Source organism: Papio anubis, chromosome 15, assembly GCF_008728515.1.
Source record: "Papio anubis isolate 15944 chromosome 15, Panubis1.0, whole genome shotgun sequence".
NCBI lineage: Eukaryota > Metazoa > Chordata > Mammalia > Primates > Cercopithecidae > Papio > Papio anubis.
The window spans coordinates 14,593,492-14,615,276 of NC_044990.1; the positions used below are offsets into that span (position 1 = coordinate 14,593,492).

Consider the following 21,785-nt stretch of genomic DNA (forward strand, 5'->3'; position numbering starts at 1 on the left):
GCTTACTGTAGTGTAGTGACAAGAGCTAAGGCTCTGGAAGTGGGAATTAGGTTGAGACCTTGACTCTTCTACTTAAGAACTGTTCCAACTGTGAGCAGGTCATTTAACTTCTAGGTACCCATGTTCCTCACCTATGAAATGACACAGTAATAGAACTTACCCCATATGGTTGCTGCGAGGATGAAATGAGATAATGACCATAAAGACGTCAGCACAGGGCCAAGCACATAGATGGTTCTCCATCATCGCAGATCTTACTAGCTTTTGTTTGTGTCATGGGAGTTGGGTGGCTCATGTGCTTTTAGACTGGAGTGTGTATGCAGGTTACCTGGGGAGCTGCCTGCCACGTGGATTTCTGCAAGCTGTCTTCAGTCACCAGATTCTGATTTGGTAGGGCTGCATCCAGGCCCAGAAATTTGCATTTTTAACAGGCATCTGGGAATAATTCTGATTCAGGGAGTCTTTAGACCACCCTGGAGAAACACTACTTTAGAAAGAGAATCCTCTTTTCCCAGATTTCTGAAGAGACGGGCAAAGTAACAGAAGTCATACATGATGCTCAGGGGTGGATAATGAAAGTAAAAGAAGAACTAGCATCATTGGGAAAACATATATATATGCACAGTATATAGAAATGAAATACATTTCATTAAAATGCCAGCCTGAAGAACCAGCAACATTTACATTACTCCCATATTTCCCAGTGAAGTGCCGCATACTTAGTCTCTACCTCGTCTTTTTTCTCTGCATTTCCCTTCATAACTGGGTGAGGAAGGACCCCCATTTGCTTTTGTGGAGATCTCTCAAGGTTTCCACAGGGATGGGGAGTACATGAAAAGCAAACCAAATCGTGTAACGTAGGGGGAAGGATGTCTTTGTTTTTAAAAATTAGTCTTTTTCGAAATTGTTTTTATGCTAAGGGGCTAGAGTCTTAAAAACCCATCATAATTCTTTTTCTTTTAGAGTTTGGATCACATTATTGAGCTGTAAAGTTGGGAGACTCAGAAAAAGTCTAAAAGGGCTTCCTTTTTTTCCCCCCAAGTAAAAACTTCTTTTTTCTTTTCTTTTCTCTTTTCTTTTCTTTCTTTTCTCTCTCTCTTTCTTTTAAGACAGGGTCTCACTCTGTCACCCAGGCTAGAGTGCAGTAGTGTGACCATAGCTCACTGCAGCCGTGACCTGCTGGCCTCAAGCGATCCTCCCACCTCAGCCTCCTGAGAAGCTGGGACTACAGGCGCACACTACAATAATCTCTGGCTAATTAAAAAATTTTTTCTTTTTTTGTAGAGATGGGGGTCTCACTATGTTGCCCCAACTGGCAAGTAAAAACTTTCTAACATAAAAGCGCCTGAGATAAATGACATCCGTGTCTGTGTAACTTGTTACTATCTTGTCCTAGCCCGAGGTATTCAATACAGGCCTACCCTTCATGAGTTCAATTCCCATTCTTGTGCCTGGTTTTTATTTGCTAATAAATCAGGTGTTTTTAAGGGTGCATTAACTCATCTAGATCAACCTAAAAGGCTAATTTCCAACTAGATCCTGAAGGCTAATTGGAAATTAACCTTTCAGGTAATTGTTTAAAAAAAGAAAGAAAAGAAAAAAGAAATATTCATATTCATTTATGAGTTCTTGGAACTCAGGATGCCCTGTAGGTGGAATTCCTCTTACCAGCAGGTTCTCTGGCTTGATATCACGGTGGACGATGTTCAGGCTATGCAGGTATTTGATGGCGCTGGCTAGGTTGTACAGCATCCCACTGGCGTCCCTCTCAGTGTATTTGTTAGTGGAAGTAATGGCATCAAAAAGGTCTCCCCCCTGAGAAGAGAACAGAAGGTGGAGCAGCACATTAACAGATGGGCCAGTGGTGTCACCTGCTGAGGCCACTCACAAATCACAAAGGACAGAAAGAATGGATGTGGAATCTTTGGGTTCCTAAGGGCTTTTCCTGCCACTTCCCTCTCAAAGGCCCGAAGGCTGAATGGTGATTTCTCCACCCACTACAAAAGCCAGCGGCACTTCCCCCAGAGCTCAAAGACAGGGGCAGGGTGAGGATTCTCCACCACCAGACACATGGCCATTTCCACAGCTCCCAGCTAGGGGAGGAGGAGATGCAGCTGGATCCCCAGGGCGGAGGCCTGTGACACGTGAAGAACCCAGGGGCACGTGCCACCTGCCTCACATTGACTGCCAGCCAGAGTTCAAATTCGTAATCCTTAACCTCCTCCAGTGAGGAACAGGTAATACCACAAACTGCACACTGAAAATGTTCTACTGCCTAGTGAAATTATTAAGACGCACACACATACACACACACACGCACAATCCCCTTCATATGCTACATTTAGCTCTTTGGGAGTGGGCGTAGTGTTTTCTTTTTCAATATTGTGCTTCTTTGTAAGGAACAAAGAAAAGGACCAGAAACTGCCATTTCAAAGATGAGCCAGATAAAAGAGGGAGGAAGAGGGGGGAAATCTCAAAGAAAGTTTTCTAGGACTGTTATTCATCTGAACTTTTGTTTCCCTTGTTCCTTCTAAAAGATATTGCTTTTTGGTAAAATGCAATGATTTTTAAGCTTCAACCTAAGTACCATTTATTCAAAACCCTTTCAGAGAATTGTGGTCTGGTTTACTATCAGTATGTGCACCATTCTTGCCTACAGTGCACCAAACTGCTACGCACCGTAACCAACTGTGATCATCTGTTACCTAATGTGCTAAGGAACTCAGTTTTTCTTTTTTAAATAGCTAAAGCAAAAGATAGTCCCTGTAGGCTGATGATTTTCAAATCTGCCTCTTGGGCCTGGGCCCTCTGCGCCCCTGTACAGTCTCCACTCTGGAGGCTTCTCTCACTATCCCCGAAGCTGCAACAGTTCTCAAGCTAAGCACACAGATTTTTTTTTTTTTCCAAAACGAATAGTTTTTTCAACTTTCTGCTTCTCTCAAAGGTAAGGCTGCTACACACAGGTTTTCAGGTTGTCTCTGTACCACTTGAGGAGGTGGGACAGTCACAGTGCTCTATGTGAACAGCGCCCCTGGAGTTCCACCACAGGGCATGTGTGGCTGTATATGGAGACCCTGCAAAGATTCCACCAGTCCCAGTTACCTGGCCTCCTGGCATCTTGTGATGCCCTTTTTTTATAAGAGACAAAGTCTTCCTTTGTCACCCAGGCTGGAGTGCAGTGGCACAATCATGGCTCACTGCACTCAGACTCCTGGGCTCAAGTGATCCTCCTGTCTCAGCCTCCAGAGTAGCTGGAACCACAGGAGCAGGCCATCATGCTCGGCTAATTATTATTTTTTTTTTTTGTAGAGATGGGGCTTTGCTTTGTTGCCCAGGCTGGTCTCTAACTCCTGACCTCAAGTGATCCTCCTGCCTTGGCCCCCGAAAAGTGCTGAGATTACAGGTGTGAGCCACTGCATCTGGCTCCTTTCTTCTTTGTCCTCAACAACGCAGTCAACAGGTCTTATCCGTCCTCTCTTGGACACGTTTCTCCTTCGCAGCCATCTGGGCCTTCCTACTCCGCCAAACGCTCCTGTTGCCTCATCCCCGGCTTGTTGTCATGTGGTCTCACAATCCGCTCTGCTTCCCTCCGTGAGTTCTTTATCCAAAGCATCCTGCACACCGACTGCTACCTTCCCACACATTATGTCACTATTTTCTTTCTTTCTTCAAGAAATCACCATTCTTTTCCCACAGCTGAAAGGAGGAGGCTTTCTATGTTCTGCCCCAACCTTCATTCCTCTCTTGCCACTACTTAATTTCCTCTCTTGCCACTACTTAAAACAGTGACCCTCATGCTCCAAGATATTTCTTCCCTAGCCATCCGAACAGGCCAAGATCTCTGTCCTCAAGCCTGTCCTCATGAGAGCCCGCTTCCTGAAGTGTCCCGTCCCCTCCCCTTCAGTTTTCTAATTCCCGTTGCTCTCTCAGGGCCCAGCTGCAGGCCCAGTTCCTCCGCAAGGCCTGCCTTCCTCTGAACACATAGGCAGCTTGCATGTGCACCGCCTCTGGCAGGCAGAAGGCTAAAGTCCTGCGCCTGATGGGTATGGAATTTCATTCTGGTGAACTGCTGATCCACTGCCTTCCGGAACTGCTGATCCACTGCCTTCCGGAACTGCTGATCCACTGCCTTCCGGAACAGGAGCCTTGTTTGTCTAGGAGCTTCAGGCATTCTTTGGCACATCACTGGGCCCTGAGGGTTTGAGAAGCACACCCACCCACATGTCTCGGTGGAAAAGTCCTGGGAGTCTTTCAAGTCAAGCCTGGGGCTGGCCTTCACTTCCCTGGGAAGCTTCTCGAGCACCCTCAGGGCATTCTGGGTGAGATTAAATCAAAGGGTATGATCCTTCAGCACAATTGAGAGTCCCAGTGCTGGGCTACGGAGACCTTCTATGGCCTTTTTAGGGTATCTTGGTGATGCAGAGAGAATTCACAAAGGCAGTTAAGTGTAACGAGGACCTTAACATAGTCACCTAACCAAGCACATGATTGAGAGTCAGACTAAGATTTCTCACAAAATGCCCCATTCAGAGTGCCTGAGCCTTTGCCATCTTGAAATTTCATTTAGTCTCAGCTTTCCAAAAATCAGCCAACAGTGGGGGTAAGGCAATAATAACAGGGGGTATTCAAATTCTAACAGCACACAGAAGGGCACCAGAATGGCTTGAAGTTGGCAGTCTAAAAACATTGTTGGAAAAAGCCTCCGTGGTACTAGGGAAAATATAATTTACAATGTTGGTAAAAAGGTAATTTGATAATAAAGCACCAACAGGAAAATCTTCATATTTTTTCTTTATTGAAATGAAATCAACTTTTCTTTTCTTTTTCTTTTTCTTTTTTTTTTTTTGAGACATAGTTTCCCTCTTTTTGCCCAGGCTGGAGTGCAATGGCGCGATCTCGGCTCACTGTAACCTCCGCTTCCCGGGTTCAAGCGACTCTCCTGCCTCAGCCTCCCGGGTAGCTGGGACTACAGGTGCCCGTCACCACGCCCGACTAATTTTTTGTATTTTTAGTAGAGACGGGGTTTCACCACGTTGGCCAGGCTAGATCTCTTGACTTAGTGATCTACCCGCCTCCGCCTCCCAAAGTGCTGGGATTACAGGCATGAGCCACGGTGCCAGGCCGACTTTTCTTTATTGGATTATCAGTTTAACATTTTTACCTCCCTCAGCCTCAAACATGACAATAACCTTGTTACTACAAAAAGGCTCCCATTCTTTGAAAGAAACAAGTCCTAATTTGAAGTAGAATAAAAATAGGTTTCACCTATAAAAAAAATGCCGATATGTCTAAGGTGAAGCAACTCTGAACAACAAAAACTTAAAGACCCTAGAATGAACATTTATCATATCATCACAGATTAGCTTATTAAATGCTTTCCTTGTCTTGAATGTTTAAGAGAAAACCTCACATTCAAGTCAGCAGTGTGGGGATTCCAAACATGCCCTGGGAGCCTGAGGCGCCCCCTGGCGGTGCTCACAGCTGATGCAGAAGGCGGTGCAACATTCTCCAACTAAGGTAGACATTACTTAAACCCCCAGTTTGGGCCGGATGCTGTGGCTCACGTCTGTAATCCCAGCACTTTGGGAGGCGGGCACGAGGTCAGGAGATCGAGACCATCCTGGCTAACACGGTGAAACCCCATCTCTACTAAAAATACAAAAAAAATTAACCGGGCGTGGTGGCGGGAGCCTGTAGTCCCAGTTACTCGGGAGGCTGAGGCAGGAGAATGGCGTGAACCTGGGAGGCGGAACTTGCAGTGAGCCGAGATTGCACCACTGCACTCCAACCTGGGCGACAGAGTGAGACTCTGTCTCAAAAAAAACCCTTTCAATTTGATGAATATACTAGAAAAGACTTGAGAACACAACAGCTTCATGAAAATGAAGCATGCCATTTTTTTTAAAACTTCTAATTCCTGAAAATGTCAAATGTATGGAAGGAGAGTAAGAGACTTTCATCTCCATTCAACCATCATCAATTGGCTATCCCCATAGTCTATGTTTTCATAGAAGGTAATATTATGTGACAGGATGAGATGACGACAGTCACTGAAAGTGCGCTATTCACATCATTATTAGGACAGCGCTATTTTCCCATTATGTTGGTGACTAAAAGTTTAAAGCTTGTTTTTACAAGATGGCTGGTACCTTTGGATATAGTTCATGGAAAAGTGAATGATTTTCCATTACAACAACGACAATTATATTGGTACCTAATACTTTGTGTGTCACACAAACTGGTGGAAAACACCATTAAGCAGGTATTATTAGTATTCTCACTTTACATATGCTGAAACTGAGGCATAAAGAGGTAGACCCAAGGTCATGGGCCTCTTTGTGCCAAGGCTGGGACTTGAGTCCTTGTGTACAGTTCTCCTGTGAACATTCCTAATCACTAGGCCAACATCCAGAAATGAGAACCTGAATATTGGTGAGAGAAAATAAGGAAAAGAGCTCTGGAATATAGGCAAGCGCGGTGCCATCAATAAAGGCTTACTTTTTTTCCAAAATACACACCTTTACTAATTCCATGACAAGATACAGTTCAGTTGGCACATCCATCTCCTCAATCAGAAGAACAATATTGGGATGCTTCACTCTTCTTAAAATAGACACTTCATTCTGGATCATGTGCTCCTGTCCAAAGGAAAAGTTATCTTCATCAGCTTCCACACAAAACATATGGAGAGCTAACTCAGTGAGTACAACTATACTATGTAGGGGTCAAGAGAGACGCATTTTGGTAAAATGTAATGAGCCTGTCTTGTATTCTGATATTCAGATATAGCCTAGAATTGCCAACTGATATGGAGGTCCTTACATAATGCTTATAAATTCAGAACCTATCATGATAACTACAGTTTCATAGCAAAGAATGGGATGAAACCTAGATCACATGAAGAGGGGAAGAGAGTAAACAAACAAAAAGATAAGGAAGATAAATCATATATAATCATTCCAAATAATTTTTATCCCAGGGATATACATAAAGTTATATTCTAGTAAGTGTATAACATTCTATTCCAGCAAAATTCAACCCTTAGGGTGAACTTATGTTTATTTGGGAGCTGATCTTTGTGTTTCTTTTGACCTCTTGAACACTCTATCTCATAAGAACAAATTTTATACATACTTTGCCTCGACATTTGCTTTTCTTGATAATTTTCAGAGCATACTCTCTAGCAGTCGATCTGCAAAGAGAAAGTTTGTGTTTTTAACATAAAACTTAACTTCAAATCTATTGAATTATTTTGTCAGGGATCAACTTCCTACCCCATAGATCTTGTGTCATGTTGTAAATATTTTGTGAAAGGATTTCCTGTTTTTTTTTTTTTTAAACAAATAAATATGTAAATGTTGATGGACTGACCAAGTGTAAGGACGGTAAGTCTGCTGGCATAGAGAAATCTTGGGCTGTTTATGTTGCCATACTTGTAATAAAAACACTAGCACTGGCACTTTGCTCTTCAAGTTGCCCACTTATCTCTCTTCCAAGTGTACTTTCCTTCCTTTTCTTACTGTTGGAAAGCTTTTTAATAAACTTCCACTCCTGCTCTGAAAACAAAACTAAACACTAGCATTGCTACTGCGTCTTAGCTCCTCCTGCTTCCAGGCTGTTCTTCCCTCCCTTTCCTCTGAAGTGATGTAGTGGCGGCCTAAAGCAGAGATGAGTTTCTGCCATTCCCTCCTGAGGTTCTCTATCCACCCACGGCACCTGTGACTGTTCTCTGAATGTTCACACAATCACACTGAAGACTCTAGAGAAAGCAGTCCACACTCTTTAGAACTCAGTTCAGTGTGAGAGCCTGTGTGAGTTCTGCTGGAGAACTCATGGATGATATGGTCAAGGTGTAAAGAAAGGGATAAAATCTATTTCAGAGCTTCCTGGGACCCCTGGGCCCTTTTATGGGATGTCTCATTTCATTGAAAGACAATGAAGGTGACAATGAAAATCCACTCACTCCCCAAAGCCACATGGCAGCATTAAAATCAGACTCTCAGTTCTCGAGGCCCCTGCTCCCTGCATAGCACAGTCAACGCTGCCCCTCCTCTGTGACAGGTGTAGGAGGAAGGATTTAGTCCTATCGCTACCTTTAAACAGCTTCCTAATTTGTGCTAACATTGCTAAGATACTGTAGAGACAAACACAAGAACACGTCTATTATTAAAGGGCACAATGCATACTTCATAATCATAGTAAACCACGACTTCACAAGCATTGCTGTTTTATTTCTGGTGTGAAATTGAGAGAGCCTAGCTTTTTACCTATAGATAAAAGTCAATTTTGTGGATCCATTAGAGCCAATTTTGTGGATCCAATGGACACAAATAGTAATGAGGTTAATTAAGAACACGCTTTTAAAACAGGGCTATAAAATCTTCAATATGGTGAATTAAATGGGATTTCCTAGTTATATGGTTATAGCAAGAAAATGATTTGCCTCTAAGCGAATCAACAGGCCAGTCATTAATATGTTTTGAGGGCATTTTAGAAATTTTTCATGTCATTTACTTCTAAAAATGCTTCTTCCATACTTCTAAAAATGACATTTCCAGCCCTTTTCATGGTGCCAGCCTCAAAAAACAGTGATCACTGAACTATGATTCCATCTGCTGAATAAAATCACAAGACAATGACTTTGAAGCCTCTTTTCCTCACTAGAAGGCTTTGGGGTTCAGGCGGTAGAAGGTAAACCCTTTGCTTCGAGGCTCCCCTCCTGCAGATATGCAGCTGTCCAGAGGAATTCCCATAGCTTTCCCTCAGGAAGGAGAAGGACTAGAAGCCCAAGGATGCCCCTACCACTGTCTCTGTTGATCCTTCAGATCATGGCTGAAGGATCAGCCATGGCTGGGCAGAGAGGCCATGATGGGGTGTGAGCCAGGCTGTGGCTAAATGCAGGGCTTGGTGTGCTAGATGTTCCCACATAAACACCAGACCACCAGCAAGACTGGGGGGTAGAGGAGAAAAGGCACTGCAGGAAGAGGTAAACCAAAATATTTAACATTAGAAATTTAAAATGTGGGCTGGGCGCGGTGGCTCATGCCTGTAATCCCAGCACTTTGGGAGGCCCAGGTGGGCAGATCAGTTGAGGTCAGGATTTCGAGACCAACCTGGTAAACATGGTGAAACTCTGACTCTACTAAAAAAGCACAAAAATTAGCCAGGCATGGTGTTGCGTGCCTGTAATCCCAGCTACTTGGGAGGCTGAGGCAGGAAGATTGCTTGAGCCCAGGATGTGAAGGCCGTGGTGAGCCGAGATCATGCCACTGCACTCCAGCCTGGGTGACAGGGAAATTTAAAATGTAAGGGCAAACATAAATGAGAAAATGAGAAAGTGACATGATTCACGTGTGAAGAGATTCTTCACTGTAGAAGCTCTACATCCTATAAGACCACAGGGTCCCTTTAAGTAGCTTCTTCTTAAGAGGCTCCTGTAGAGTTTGTCTGCAAACTTGAAAACACTTAATCAAGAGGAAAACTAAAAACCCAAGTGTTTCTGGATTCTGCTTTTCAGAAATCACTAAAAAATTATGATAAAGCAAATCTCAGGTTGGAATACATGAGCAATTTCCTATCTGGCTTAACATGTGCCATTGGATGGCAGGGAATCTAGACCATTGCACTGCCTGCCTGGATAACCACCAGCAATCCCAGGCAGGGCCAGAGAGCAAGAAGGGACGTTTGTGAGGCTGAAAAATAAAAGCTGCCGTTCCCTTCACCACCTCCACAAAGGAGATGGATGGACAGGACCGTACTGGTCAGAAAAGAAAGTGGTTTCTTAGCTTGGTGATTCCTCATGTTTGCCATTTGCTGCTCTTTTCCCTTGAAGGAGTAATTTTAAAGCACTCAATCCTCAGGGCTGGTGTAGAGCACAGGAGGGCTGAACCCCGTCTACAGCCAGTCAGACAAGAAGCCAGATCCCTAGTGAGCCAGAGGGTGTGTTGGCTCCCAGCAGGCCAAAGAAGCAGGTTCTGTCCTGAGCCTACAGCTGAGGGGAAGAGGGCAGCAAACCTAGGGCTTACTAGGAACAAAGACCTTGTGGATTTCCACTGTAGAACCTTTTGTAATAGGATTAAACCTTCCATTACATCTACTCACATTTCACAGCGGACAATGAGCTCCATAGAGGGCCACCAAATTAATGTTGCACCTTTTCTCTTTTGATTCCTGAGGGTCGAACTATAAAGCCATATAATAAAATCCATAATAAAAGCCACATAATAAAAATTAATTCCTAGAAGCACAGGTTTACAGGAAAGTAGCTAGTCTAGAAAGTGAGCCTGAAAACAGGTGTTAGGACTAATTGTGTGTCATAAGAATAAGAATATAAGTGTCTGCTTTAAGTGAAAACACTTGGCAAGAAATCGACTCTTATATAATGAATTTGCCTTCCTACATACCTGGAGCTCTGAGGACTGCTGTGCCTGTGTAATTATTCAGCGAGCCGTGGGATGCAGGGCTCTTTGGTGGATTCAGAGGGGAACGAGACCTGATCCTTGTCTTCAAGGATTCTACATTTGAGTGTACTGAGAAGAATCCTAGATGACCTGATTGATTACCGGTGAGGGGAATACAGGCCATTTGCTTGCTTGTTTTTGAAATTACGTTCTTGACCTTTTACAGAACCCTCTTTACCACAACAAAAACAGCAGCAACAGAAAACTTTGTCTTCCTCCTTGACTATGGGAAATCAATTTGTAAGGCTGCCTTCTTATTAAATGTGACCCAAGGTCAGAACCCAAACTACTAGAGGGAAATTTTCAAATTTTACAAACTTCAATTAAATCCAACTTTTGGTGTTTGTGCTAAAAATGGTTTGGAGACAGCTGTCTTGTTTAACTTAGTGATTCTCAACTCAGGCCAGTCTTCTGCCCACTGCACCCCTCACCCAGCGAGTGTAGCAGAATGTTTGTCAAAAAAAGAAATGGGCCAGGCACAGTGGTTCACACCTGTCATCCCAGCACTTTGAAAGGCTGAGGCAGGAGGATCACTTGAGATCAAGAGTTTGAGACCAGCCTGGGCCACCATAGTGAGACCCATCTATAAAAAATAAAAACAAAAAAAAATTAGCCAGGCATGGTGGTGTGCACCTATACTCCTGGCTATTCGGGAGGCCAAGGCAGGAGAATGGATCACTTGAGCTCAGAACTTTGAGACTGCAATGAGCTATATGATCTTGCCACTGCGCTCCAGCCTGGGTGACACAGCAAGACCCTGTCTCAAAAAAAGGTGGTGGTGTGGAAATGGCTAGCAAAGATTGGGATGTTCTGAGCTCACATGGTTTCTCTTGTTGCTGTTATGTGCTGTGTTTTGAAGGATTTAGAGAAAGAGTGTATGGAGAAGGAAAGGCAGCTCCCGAGCAGTCCTCTCCCATAGCATTCACTGAATTTCATGGCAATCCTTGTTTGTGGGTAAAGTTCTCTGTATGAGGCTGTGTCTTGTCTCTCTCTGTAACCCCAGAAGGGCCCAGCATGAGCCTGAACTAGGAGGTGCTCTGCACATATTGTGGAAACTTCAGAGGATGGTGGCAGTTAGCACAATGACAGGAATACCACCCCCAACACCAGCAAAAAGGAGTTAGTAACACGCCCTTTGTTTACCAAGTAATCCTAACAAAGCCCAATCTCAGCCTCCTCCGTAAAGAGATAACTGCCAAGAGCAGAGAACTGAGGTATTCCACAGTGCCTTGTCAGACGGCTCCCAAGTGGAATTTTATTTTGAATTTGACAAGGGCCCCATGGCTGTCAGGAGCCAGAGGCTCCTCAGGAAGGAAAGAAGGAAGAACAGTAATCCACTAGCCAAGAGCAGTGATCTAAGCTTCAGCACAAGACATCCTCCAAATCCCAGTTCTGACGGAAATGCTTTCAAACTATAGACACATAGTTGCTTTGTTGAGGTTATTACGAATTTTGAGGATTTTCTAGGTGGAAGCAATGCATTTTGGTGACCCTAAGGTCTCAGCTTGTTCCGGTGGGTTTGAGCCTGCTTATGTTCATTGCTAGAGCCAGTATCTTGGCTGCACACATCCTCAGGCTTATAGGTGCCAGAGGGAGAGAGAGAAGCATCCGCAGCAAGGATTTTAATTCAGCTCTGGTGCCTATATCACTAAGCAATTCCAGTGGTGCAGGTGGGGAAGAGGACCAAGAGCCACCAGGGGCACCATCCCTGCTCATGACTATATCACCCCTACCCTTGGCTCGTGTGGTCATTAGTCCACACAGAGCCAGGAAAGTTAGGGATGAAAGGCATCTCACAACACGCCCTCTACTTGTACTCTGACTGGTCATTAGTGCTTTTCTGCTTTTTGAGTTTGCTATGGGGCCTCAAAACGCTCCACAAAACAGCTTCAAAGTAGAGCATGTCTCTTCCAGCTGGAGTCACAGTCCACTAACTTCCTTTAGCATGTCCCGGATGCCCCAGAGGCCACTCACAAAGTTACTCCTGGCACATGGGCAGAAATCTAAATGGACTTAGCTGCCAAAGACTATACCGGAACAGGACCACAGAAAGACATCGTTATTGTGTCCATTGTTGTAGATAAATCTTGCCTGTGACAGGATATGATTAGCAGAGGAGGGGCATAGTCACCCTTGGTAATACATATTCATCCTTCCAAACGCAGCAGAATGTACCCGCAAGCAATGTGTGCCATTCACATTCTTAGCTCGCTTTTTATTTTCTTAGACCTCTGGAAAATATTAGAAGAATGTTTTGTGATACCTCTGGGGAGAGAGGGCACATGCCATATGTCCTCGTTCAGTGGGAGCTGAATACTAACTTCATGGAGCAATCTGGTGTTTAGGTTCTGAAGTTTCATACAGTGAGACCCAAGATGGGAACTCATGCAAAACGAACGCAATCCAAGTTAGAAAGAAACAAATTGATTCTGGATGGAGAAATGGGAAATTTCTATTGTGAGAAGACCAGCCCTGTTGGACTAAGACACCAGCCCGATCCAAGGACTAGCTAGGAGAAACAGCACATGCCACCATGTCAGACTTAACAGATGACGGATGCTGGCAAATCACCAGACACCCCACAGCTCAGGGGCATGGCAATCTGCTAGAAATGGGGTTTTCTGCTACAGTGGAAATAAAGCCAAAAAGAGCTAGATTTACTATCAGTAAAAGCATCAATGAAATATAAAATTATAGAAGCACACATGCATTTGCATGCACGCTTCTATCCACTACCATAGGAATGGCTTTCCCTAATTAATTTAGTCTTATTTGTACAGGACCAAAGGGAAAGTGTGATTTTGGCTCAGCTAAGCCAGAGTCTTATGGGAGACTCCTTATTAGAGGCAGTGGAGTAGTGGTTAAAAGTGTGGTTTTTGGAGCTGGGCTCGGACCTGTGTCTTGCTAAGTACTTCTTAGCTGACTGACCTTGGGCACTTAACGTGTCTGTGCTTTCTATCTATCACATGGAGACAACAACACTGATATTATGCAAGTATCGTGTTAATTAAATGAAATGTCACAAATTAAGGGCTTCGTAGATAGTTTATGTTCAGCAAAGCGAGGTTGCTCCTGCTTTGGGAGGTGTGAGGCCCAGGGATGCAATGGACATTTTTCATGTTCGGCACAAATGTGCCAAATGGCCAAGCTTCGTGGAGAGGTGGGGGAATGAGAGGGAGAGAGGAGAACCGTGGCTTGGCAGCATGGACTCAGGGATTTTTCAAGCTCCCTATGACTCATGACCCTCCTGGATGCACAGTGGCTGCTCAGCTGGGTCTCTGTCACTGTTGGGAATATCCCAGCCTTGCTGACATGTTGGAGTAGAGCAAGGTTTGAGACCCACTGCACAAAGGTCGATAAGGAGGGCTCTGCTACCTGAGCTGGGGAAGCATCTTCCAAAGAGCCGCAAGGGGTGCCGGGAGCACACAAGTGGCTATTGGCCAAATGAAGAACCCTCATGAGATGTGGGGCTCTGTAGAGACTGCCAGCTTTAATATGGCAGGAACCTGTGCTTCTGAATCAAAGCCCGTAGCGGAGGCAAGGTCTAGATCTTCCAGGCCAAAGCCTTCTCGTCTGTCTTCTCTCCTCAGTCATCCCCTCTGAGTGGAGCTCAGGAGCATGATTCTCAGAGGATTAAGAATGGGCAGGGTGTCCAGCCCCACTGCAGGCCGAGAAAGGTGACAAGGAACTGTGTACACCCCAGGCCAGCCCCCAGAAAGCCAGAGGACACAGTCCCTCAAGGAAAGAGGTTAGTTCCCCCGACTTTTCAATATTCTGCCCACCAGCCCTGAGGAGAAGCTGCTGGCTGACCAGGTTCCCTAAAGCAAGCAGCTGCCCGGGAAAAGCAACCCAAACGTGACACCGAGTGGAGGGCTTGAGGCCACCGTAACTGGGTTGTAACTTTCTCAGTTGTCACTTCTTCGTCTCGTAGCCACCAGCTAACGTCCTCGATTAGATATCTAGAACCTCAGGATAAACCCTTCCCTTTGGCCCACAGCGTACCGGGTTCATTCATTTTAATACATCTTAATGTATTAAATACCACTTCTGCTGGGGTCAGTACATATGCATTTTAAAGCTTTTCAAGATGATTGTTGATGCATTTCATCTTATGCTAGTATGCATCACAGACATACACTCTCACAAGAACTTTCTGACCTCTACGAAATATGTCATAAAAAGTATGTGAGAAAAACTATTCAATATGGTTTTTAACAACAATAAAAAGGCTTACCTGAAAAGCTGGCAACGTTTCTCTGAGTACATTTTAAAAAATCGAAGTCTTTAATTTATAGATTGTCCCCAGGTATCACTACATTTTTCAAATCTGTTGTTAGATGGGTCTTTCTTTTGCATGTGGGGTTGAGACACTAACTTATTCCATCTGTACCACAGACTGGAAATAGAGACACAATCTTGGAAAACATAACGCCAAATGTAACCCTTAAGGTTTGATGCAAATGATGTTCTTCTCACCTTTCTACACATTCCTTGACAACAGCAAAATTTCCATCTCCTATTGTTCTTCCGACTTTATATCGTTCTGTTATTGTAGCTGGAATCTGGAAGCCTTCCTCCGACACTTCTGAAAGAATCATTAATACTTTTTTATTGGTGGAAAAGGGAACACAGATGTTGCACAAGGAAACATTTAAAAGTATCATCTAATTGACTGGAACGGATTCAGAATCGATATGTCATTCTCTGTACAGTGAGGCAACCGCCTCCTTCCCTTGCTGACATTGTATATACTCAACAGATTTTACTAAGACAAATGATAAAATAAAAAGAAACGTAAGGGGTCCACTCCCATCTATATAAGAGAAACTTGGGTTTTCTGATGCTGTGGGGATTCTCAGAAGGAAGCTTTGCTCCTTTCACTTCATGCCAATTTGATCAATAGTGTTTACTGAATACCCACTGTGTACAGAAAAATAGCATTCCCATGTATGGCGCAGGAGGCAACTGCAGTTCGCAAGGGACTCTGGGCTGCTTGACACTGTACAAGCATGAAAATTGCCTGCTGTTTGGACAGTTAGTTTTACTACATCCTGAAATGGAAATCTCCGTAAAATTCCTTATGAACTAAGCACTGATGGCCACCCGTCCTCAGTATCAACGAGCAGACTTTAGACAAATGTTCTCACCAGCAACCTGCATAGCAGATGTTGAGTTAAAATTACAATATCTATTATGTCTGTGAATGGAACAGTTTTGTAGTTTCAATTATGTTAGTGCCACTAACACAACACATTTTCCCCCTGAAAATGCATTTTGAAATATTTTGCAAATGCCTAATAATGCTTTAAATATCTAAGGCCATAAAACTAAATAAGCCACAGTTAGGTCACGTAAATATACTGAATAACCTTTAACATCTTAAGGGTGTAAAAAGCCTTTTATAGCTGGACTCTAAAATGTACATGCTTTAAAGTGATAAATCCCAGCTCTCCCTCAGGCAACCTGAATGCAAAATGTGATGGAACCCTGGTGTGTTTTCTTAATGTACTCCTCTTTCGACCTTTCATCGTAAACTGAGACTAAACATCTCTCCTCAGAATACAACTTTAGGTGGTGAATGGGCTTTCTTAGTAGTTTTTGTATTCATACTTGCTCTGTGTTGTTGCAGACCCATAATAAAACGGAGACTGACAATCATTAGATATCTGCATGAGGGCCTTTCTTCTCGATTTATAATGATGCTCAGTTGGCATCAATCTGAATTCTAGAGTGGATGAAATTTCTAGAAAGTATTGAACAAATGTAGGACGTTTGCTGCTGCTACTTTTGTCCTTGGCGTTGGTACAGTCTCTTCACCCCTTTACAGGTGACATTTCCCTCTTACCCTGCTAGAAGCCATCTAGGTGGTCTCTAGAATAAAGTGAGGGCTGGAGCCAATCCCCCTACCCCCATCTCACCCCTCTAAAGAAGCTGCAATTTTGCCTCTGTTCGAAGGACTCAGCCAGGGGAGTTTTGTCTACTGCAAAGCACCCAAATTTACAAAACAGCTCCCACATGACACAATCTTAAGGCTCTTTACTATGTGGCTAAGAAAGGAACCCTCCTTGGCTGTTGGGTACAAGTGTGACCCTGCAGGTGGGAAATGGAAGAAGGTACTTCCATCCTGCCTTCTGGTGGGAGCATTCACTGAGTTGAGACACCCATTGAAAGCACATGGCTTGGGATTTTTTTCCCTAACTATTCATAAAAGGTATCTTTTCTCACTTTTGGTTAAGAAGGCCCAGCCAGGCCAGGTGCAGTGGCTCATGCCTGTAATCCCGGCACTTTGGGAGGCCAAGGCAGGTGGAACAATTGAGACCAGGAGTTTGAGACCACCCTGGCCAAGCTGGCAAAACCTCATTTCTACTAAAAATACAAAAATTAGCCAGGCATGGTGGCAGATGCCTGTAATCCCAGCTACTCAGGAGGCTGAGGCAGGAGAATTGCTTGAACCTGGGAGGTGGAGGTTGCAGTGAGCTGAGATAGCGCCATTGCACTCTAGCCTGAGAGACAGAGCGAGACTCCAAAAAAAAAAAAAAAAAAAAAAAAAGGCTTAGCCAAAGGTTTAAATCAAGAACCATTTCATTTCATTTAAAAAATACAAAACACATTGGAACAAAAGAGACTTCTAGGTGGCTGGTTTTCATATTTCTGTAAGTACAAAAAATTCTGATGTTGCATTGTATGTAGTCAGAAAATAATTACACTGTAAATCACATATTTCACTTAATATAATAAAAGCACTTCGCAAAGGGTACTTTTTGGCCAAAAAAAAAAAAAAAAAAAAAAATTTAAATCATATCATTTAACACAAATAAGAGAAGCGGATTCCTTAACAGTGGCTTGATGGTATCACTTTTATCTTTTCCAAATATTTCCCCGTAGTTGATTTGAACCTGGTAATAGCCTTCAGGAAGGAAATAGGTGTGATTCACAATCTCCATTTCATAGGATAGGAAGTAAGATGCAGAGAGTTGAAGATGCTTGTCCAAAACAATCCAATGAGTTAGTGAAAAAGTCATTTCTGGAATCCTGATCATTTGACCACATCACAGAGATGTTCTGCAGTGAATTAGCTCAAGGATATTTTTGCAATTTCCACCAATTCTTTTTGTAAAACCATATTTTCATGTATTGAGTTCACTTAATTTAGGGTACATCTGTGAGACTACAACAGTCAAAAGAATAAATTGTCTTTAAATTTGAATGGTCTTTGTTCACTTAAAGTAACACTAAAAGTGAACAGGGTTTGGGAAAACAAAAACAGCCATGATCCCAGGGATCCCCTTTTATTTCCAAAGCGGGCAATAGCTGGCCTTCTTAGGATACATATGCCCTCAGAGGATGGGAAATGTCTCCAAAATGGGCCAACTTCCCCTTCCCATTCTCACAGAGCAGATACCCATCCCTGGTGGGCACCATATTCAACCCTATCCCCTTGTGATTGACCCACAGGAGCTGCTCAGCCTTGTCCACATCATTCTGCTTGAGAAGCTACAGTTTCTTGGAGTAAATTTAGCCAACCCATCCTCTGCCTCCTCAGATACCAAGTCCCAAGCTCATCACCTTCTCCAGGGCCGTCGTTCTCATCCATCGAGCTGCAGACTTTGGTGGATGCAAGTGAAGTAGAGGAGCCGCCATGCTGAGAGCTCTGTAGGGGAACAGAAACCGGTAATTCAAAAACTGGGTCAGAAGGCCTGAGTTTCCAGGGGCCGTGCCCAGCTCGGAATCTCAAGAGAAACCTTTGCCCATGCTAGGGAGGATTTGAACTTAACCCTTGGAAAAAGACGTCTTCAGCATATTCAACTGGGGCCACATCTCCCTCTCTCCCTATTAACCAATAATAGACTGTGATAACAGGATCAAGCTGGTTATTGTGAACTTGAATGTTCCATGACTTCTTACTCCTTTTGCTCAAAATCAGGGTCCTTTAGCTCACTCTTCGGGTTTGGAAGAGTTCAAGCATCTCACCTGACTCTTCCACAGTCTCTCGGCAAATGGCCCTCAAATGTGGTACCATTCTGATCCCATTCACTATTTTTTCTATTTTTCCAATAGAAAACATTTCTCTTCAGTTTGTTTTTATAAAATATCCTTAAAAAAAAAAAATTAAATGCTCCACCTTACCACAACTTTCGGAGAAAGGCTAAAGGGTGGGGTTGTCATTTCTATTTTGAGATCAAAACGTAAGCACTGAGTAGGTTATTGGTTTGTTAAATGTTACATAATAAGTCTGAAGTAAAGACAAGAATAAAAGCCTAGGCCTTATAGTTCTGTTTGATTTTGACCCAAGACCCATGAAAGCAAACAGGGTAACCAACTGTACGAGAGAGCTCAGAGGACAAAACAGTACCAAATATTTAATATTATGACTGGCTATGGGGCAGTACTTTAACAATGAATGTTTCCATCTCTGCATCTATTTCCTGAGAAAACAATTTGCACATTTCAATGCTATTTCTAAATAGTGAACACAGCTTGTCCTAAAAGATCTTCCTTCTGTTTCCCTGGGTTTATCCACTTGGTTGGCCTGATGGGAGCAGGAGGCGGTGAGGGGGCGGGCGGCATTGGCTCATGGTGCTGGCTGTCTGTGGAGCAGAGAGAAGGGAAAGAGCATCTGTAGTTGAATTAATAATGAAGAGGTGGCAAGAAGCAAAGCTGACCTGTTTTTCCTCTGCTTACCTGTTTCCCTTCAACCTCCTCCCCAACCCATTCAGCCTTAAAGTATGCACAAAGTAGGAGGAAAGAAGGTTTGACGTAATTTCATTATGGTCTATAGTATCCTGCATAGGAGATTCAAAGATTTTAGTTTTCATTAAAAAGATTAATATAGTTGGGGAAATGCTGCCTAAGTCACTGCAGAGCCATCTAAGTCAAACATCACGGAACTTTTTCCTGGGTGTGACTTAGATAAGCATGTCCCATTGGTCAAGTTCATCAAAGCTCACAGTTGACACCATTGGGATGAAAGTTAATGTAATAGCAATAGCACATCTGCTTTCCTAAAGAACAGGCTAAAATTTTCGAGATGACTCTTGTATACCCCTGGATACCACACAGTTTGTGTAATGTGCCCATTGTTTCCAATATTATAAAAATCCCCCCTCAGCAAGCCTGGTGACTTGAGCCGTTTTTCTATCTTTTGTAACCAGCAGCACACATTTGTCATGTCAGGCTAGAAAAACGGATTAAGAGTGTCACCTTGACACAGAGTTTTTCTTAGTGTGACGCTATGGGCCCATAATCCACTCTGTGGAAGGGACTATAAATGTAGGAGCTTCTAAGTCATGCTTTGCTAACTTTTATGGATGAACGTCTTTTTGTGAAAACCTAGTATTTATAATATTGCGGTATGAGGCTGAGACAAGGCAGATTTATTATGTCAATAACCCAAGAAAATAAACATAACCACATTTGAGGGGACGGTGTGTGTTTTCCAGAACAGTGAGATCCTTCATCCTCTGGGTCATTGTTTTTGCTGCAGACATAATGGCGTTCTAAACAGAGAAGCACTAAGTAAATGTCTACAATGTAGACCTTCTCTTCTGGGCTTTCGGGTCCTTGAATTTCTTCCAGCAGCAGCACAAATGGTATTTCATAATGGAGACACATGGTGTGGTTTAGGCTGGCAGGTGCTGCCTTGTCACGTGGTGTTTTAAATTTAGAATACAAAGACACATTCTTTCACCAAATTAATAGACCAGTAGCATGTTTCCTAGCAAAGATGTTCACAATTTAGACACTCAATTCCAAAAGCTTGTTCTTTTCGCAAGAACATCAGGTACTCGATACAGAGCTCTGACCCATAGTACATGAAAACATCTTTTAAACTGTAACATTCTATAAACTTGTGGGCTATTATTCACTCAATGCTTTATCAACTAATGAATTGGATTTAACAGTGCCACCAAATGGTCGATCCCTGAATGCTTGTCACAATGCCAGCTGGGTTTTCTCTGCTTTCTGAACAAAAACCTCTCAAGGATTTTAGGCTCTGGTAGAAAAAAAAAAAAAGGGAAAAAAAGTAGGGTTAACACAAGTTGCTTATGTTTGTGACTGCTTGTTTTCAACGTTATGATTGTATTTTTGTGTTTCTGAAAATGTATCCCGAGTCATTTCAAATTTTTTGCTGCTTGAGAGTAACAGATGATGGGCAGTTAAGAGAAAAATGTACTTACAGACATACAGAGTTCTCTGAAAATGTAAAGCTTTCATTTTATTTGTTATGCTCAAAGAGAGTAAAATCAATGTATTAAACTTCTAATAGTGTTATCTCTTTTTTCCCAAAGAACTAATATAGTTAATACTAAATACTTTTCCAAGATAGTGACCATTCATTGATTCCGAGAGTTTGGGGGACTGGGATGGACCTTAAATATTACCTATTCCGCCCCATTTCCACCCAGAGACCAAATGCCCCCTACAGAAATCCTAGTGGGTGGTCAGATGGCCTCTGTCCAAATACTTCTAGTACTGAACATACTACTTCCGGAGGCAGCCCTTCATCATTAATAGGAGGCAAAATAAAGGAAGTTCTTCTGTAAGTTATGTTGAAATTATGTCCTTCTACATTTTCCATTTATTGGTCTTATCTCTGATTTCCAGAGTTGCCCAGTACAGGTCTAATCCACTTTTCACATGACAGTGCTTTCAGGTGTTTGAAAATAGCTACTGGTCTCCATCTGTGTCTTCCCAGCACTTTGGGAGGCTGGGGCAGGAGGCTCGCTTGAGCCCACAAGTTCAAGACCACCCTGGGCCACACAGTGAAATCCTGTCTCTACAAAAAAAAAAACCCTGGTGCTTAAAAGTGAATGCAATATTCTGGGTGTGCTCTGACTAGCACAAAGCAGAGAAGGATAGAGTTTTCTTTCTCGTGACTAGAACATTAATTAACTTCAAGATCTTATTGGCTTATGTGGAGGAGGCCATAGCATTTCACCTTTACAATGAGCCCACAGCTATGTCAGGTCTCCCTGGTGTGTGTTTGAAAGGTTGTCTTGGGCCAAGTCCAGGACTTCACATTTCCCCACATTAAATGTCATCTTTATTACATTAATATCCTCCCAGCCTGTTATCTTTTAGATTCTGATCTGGTCTCCTAATGTTTTTGCTCTGTCTCCCAGTTGAAGCCATACCAGTAATCAGCATGACTCTTTGGATAATCCAGCAATTCTTTACTAATCCACCTAAATATACTAACTTAGACCCTGCTGGAACATTTCTATTATTATCCGTAAGTCCAACGGAAGGATTTCGAACATAGTAAAGGCAAAATGTGTAAGTGCTTGCTCTTTAGAATTAACTTAATGAGATTAACCAGCCTTT

General features: G+C 43.1%; 1 protein-coding gene across 5 annotated transcripts in view; it reads right to left on the minus strand.

The window, feature by feature from the left end:
• Positions 1-21,785, minus strand: part of DCLK1 (doublecortin like kinase 1) — a 353,771-nt gene that overhangs the window by 52,780 nt on the left and 279,206 nt on the right. For all 5 annotated transcript variants that reach the window (XM_017951175.3, XM_009191765.4, XM_009191764.4 and 2 more), the window contains 5 exons: positions 18,027-18,111; positions 14,937-15,045; positions 7,135-7,192; positions 6,519-6,638; positions 1,669-1,815 (listed from right to left, as the gene is read on the minus strand). In XM_017951175.3, coding sequence (XP_017806664.1) covers positions 1,669-1,815; positions 6,519-6,638; positions 7,135-7,192; positions 14,937-15,045; positions 18,027-18,111 — 519 coding nt within the window. The remainder of the gene's footprint in view (positions 1-1,668; positions 1,816-6,518; positions 6,639-7,134; positions 7,193-14,936; positions 15,046-18,026; positions 18,112-21,785) is intronic.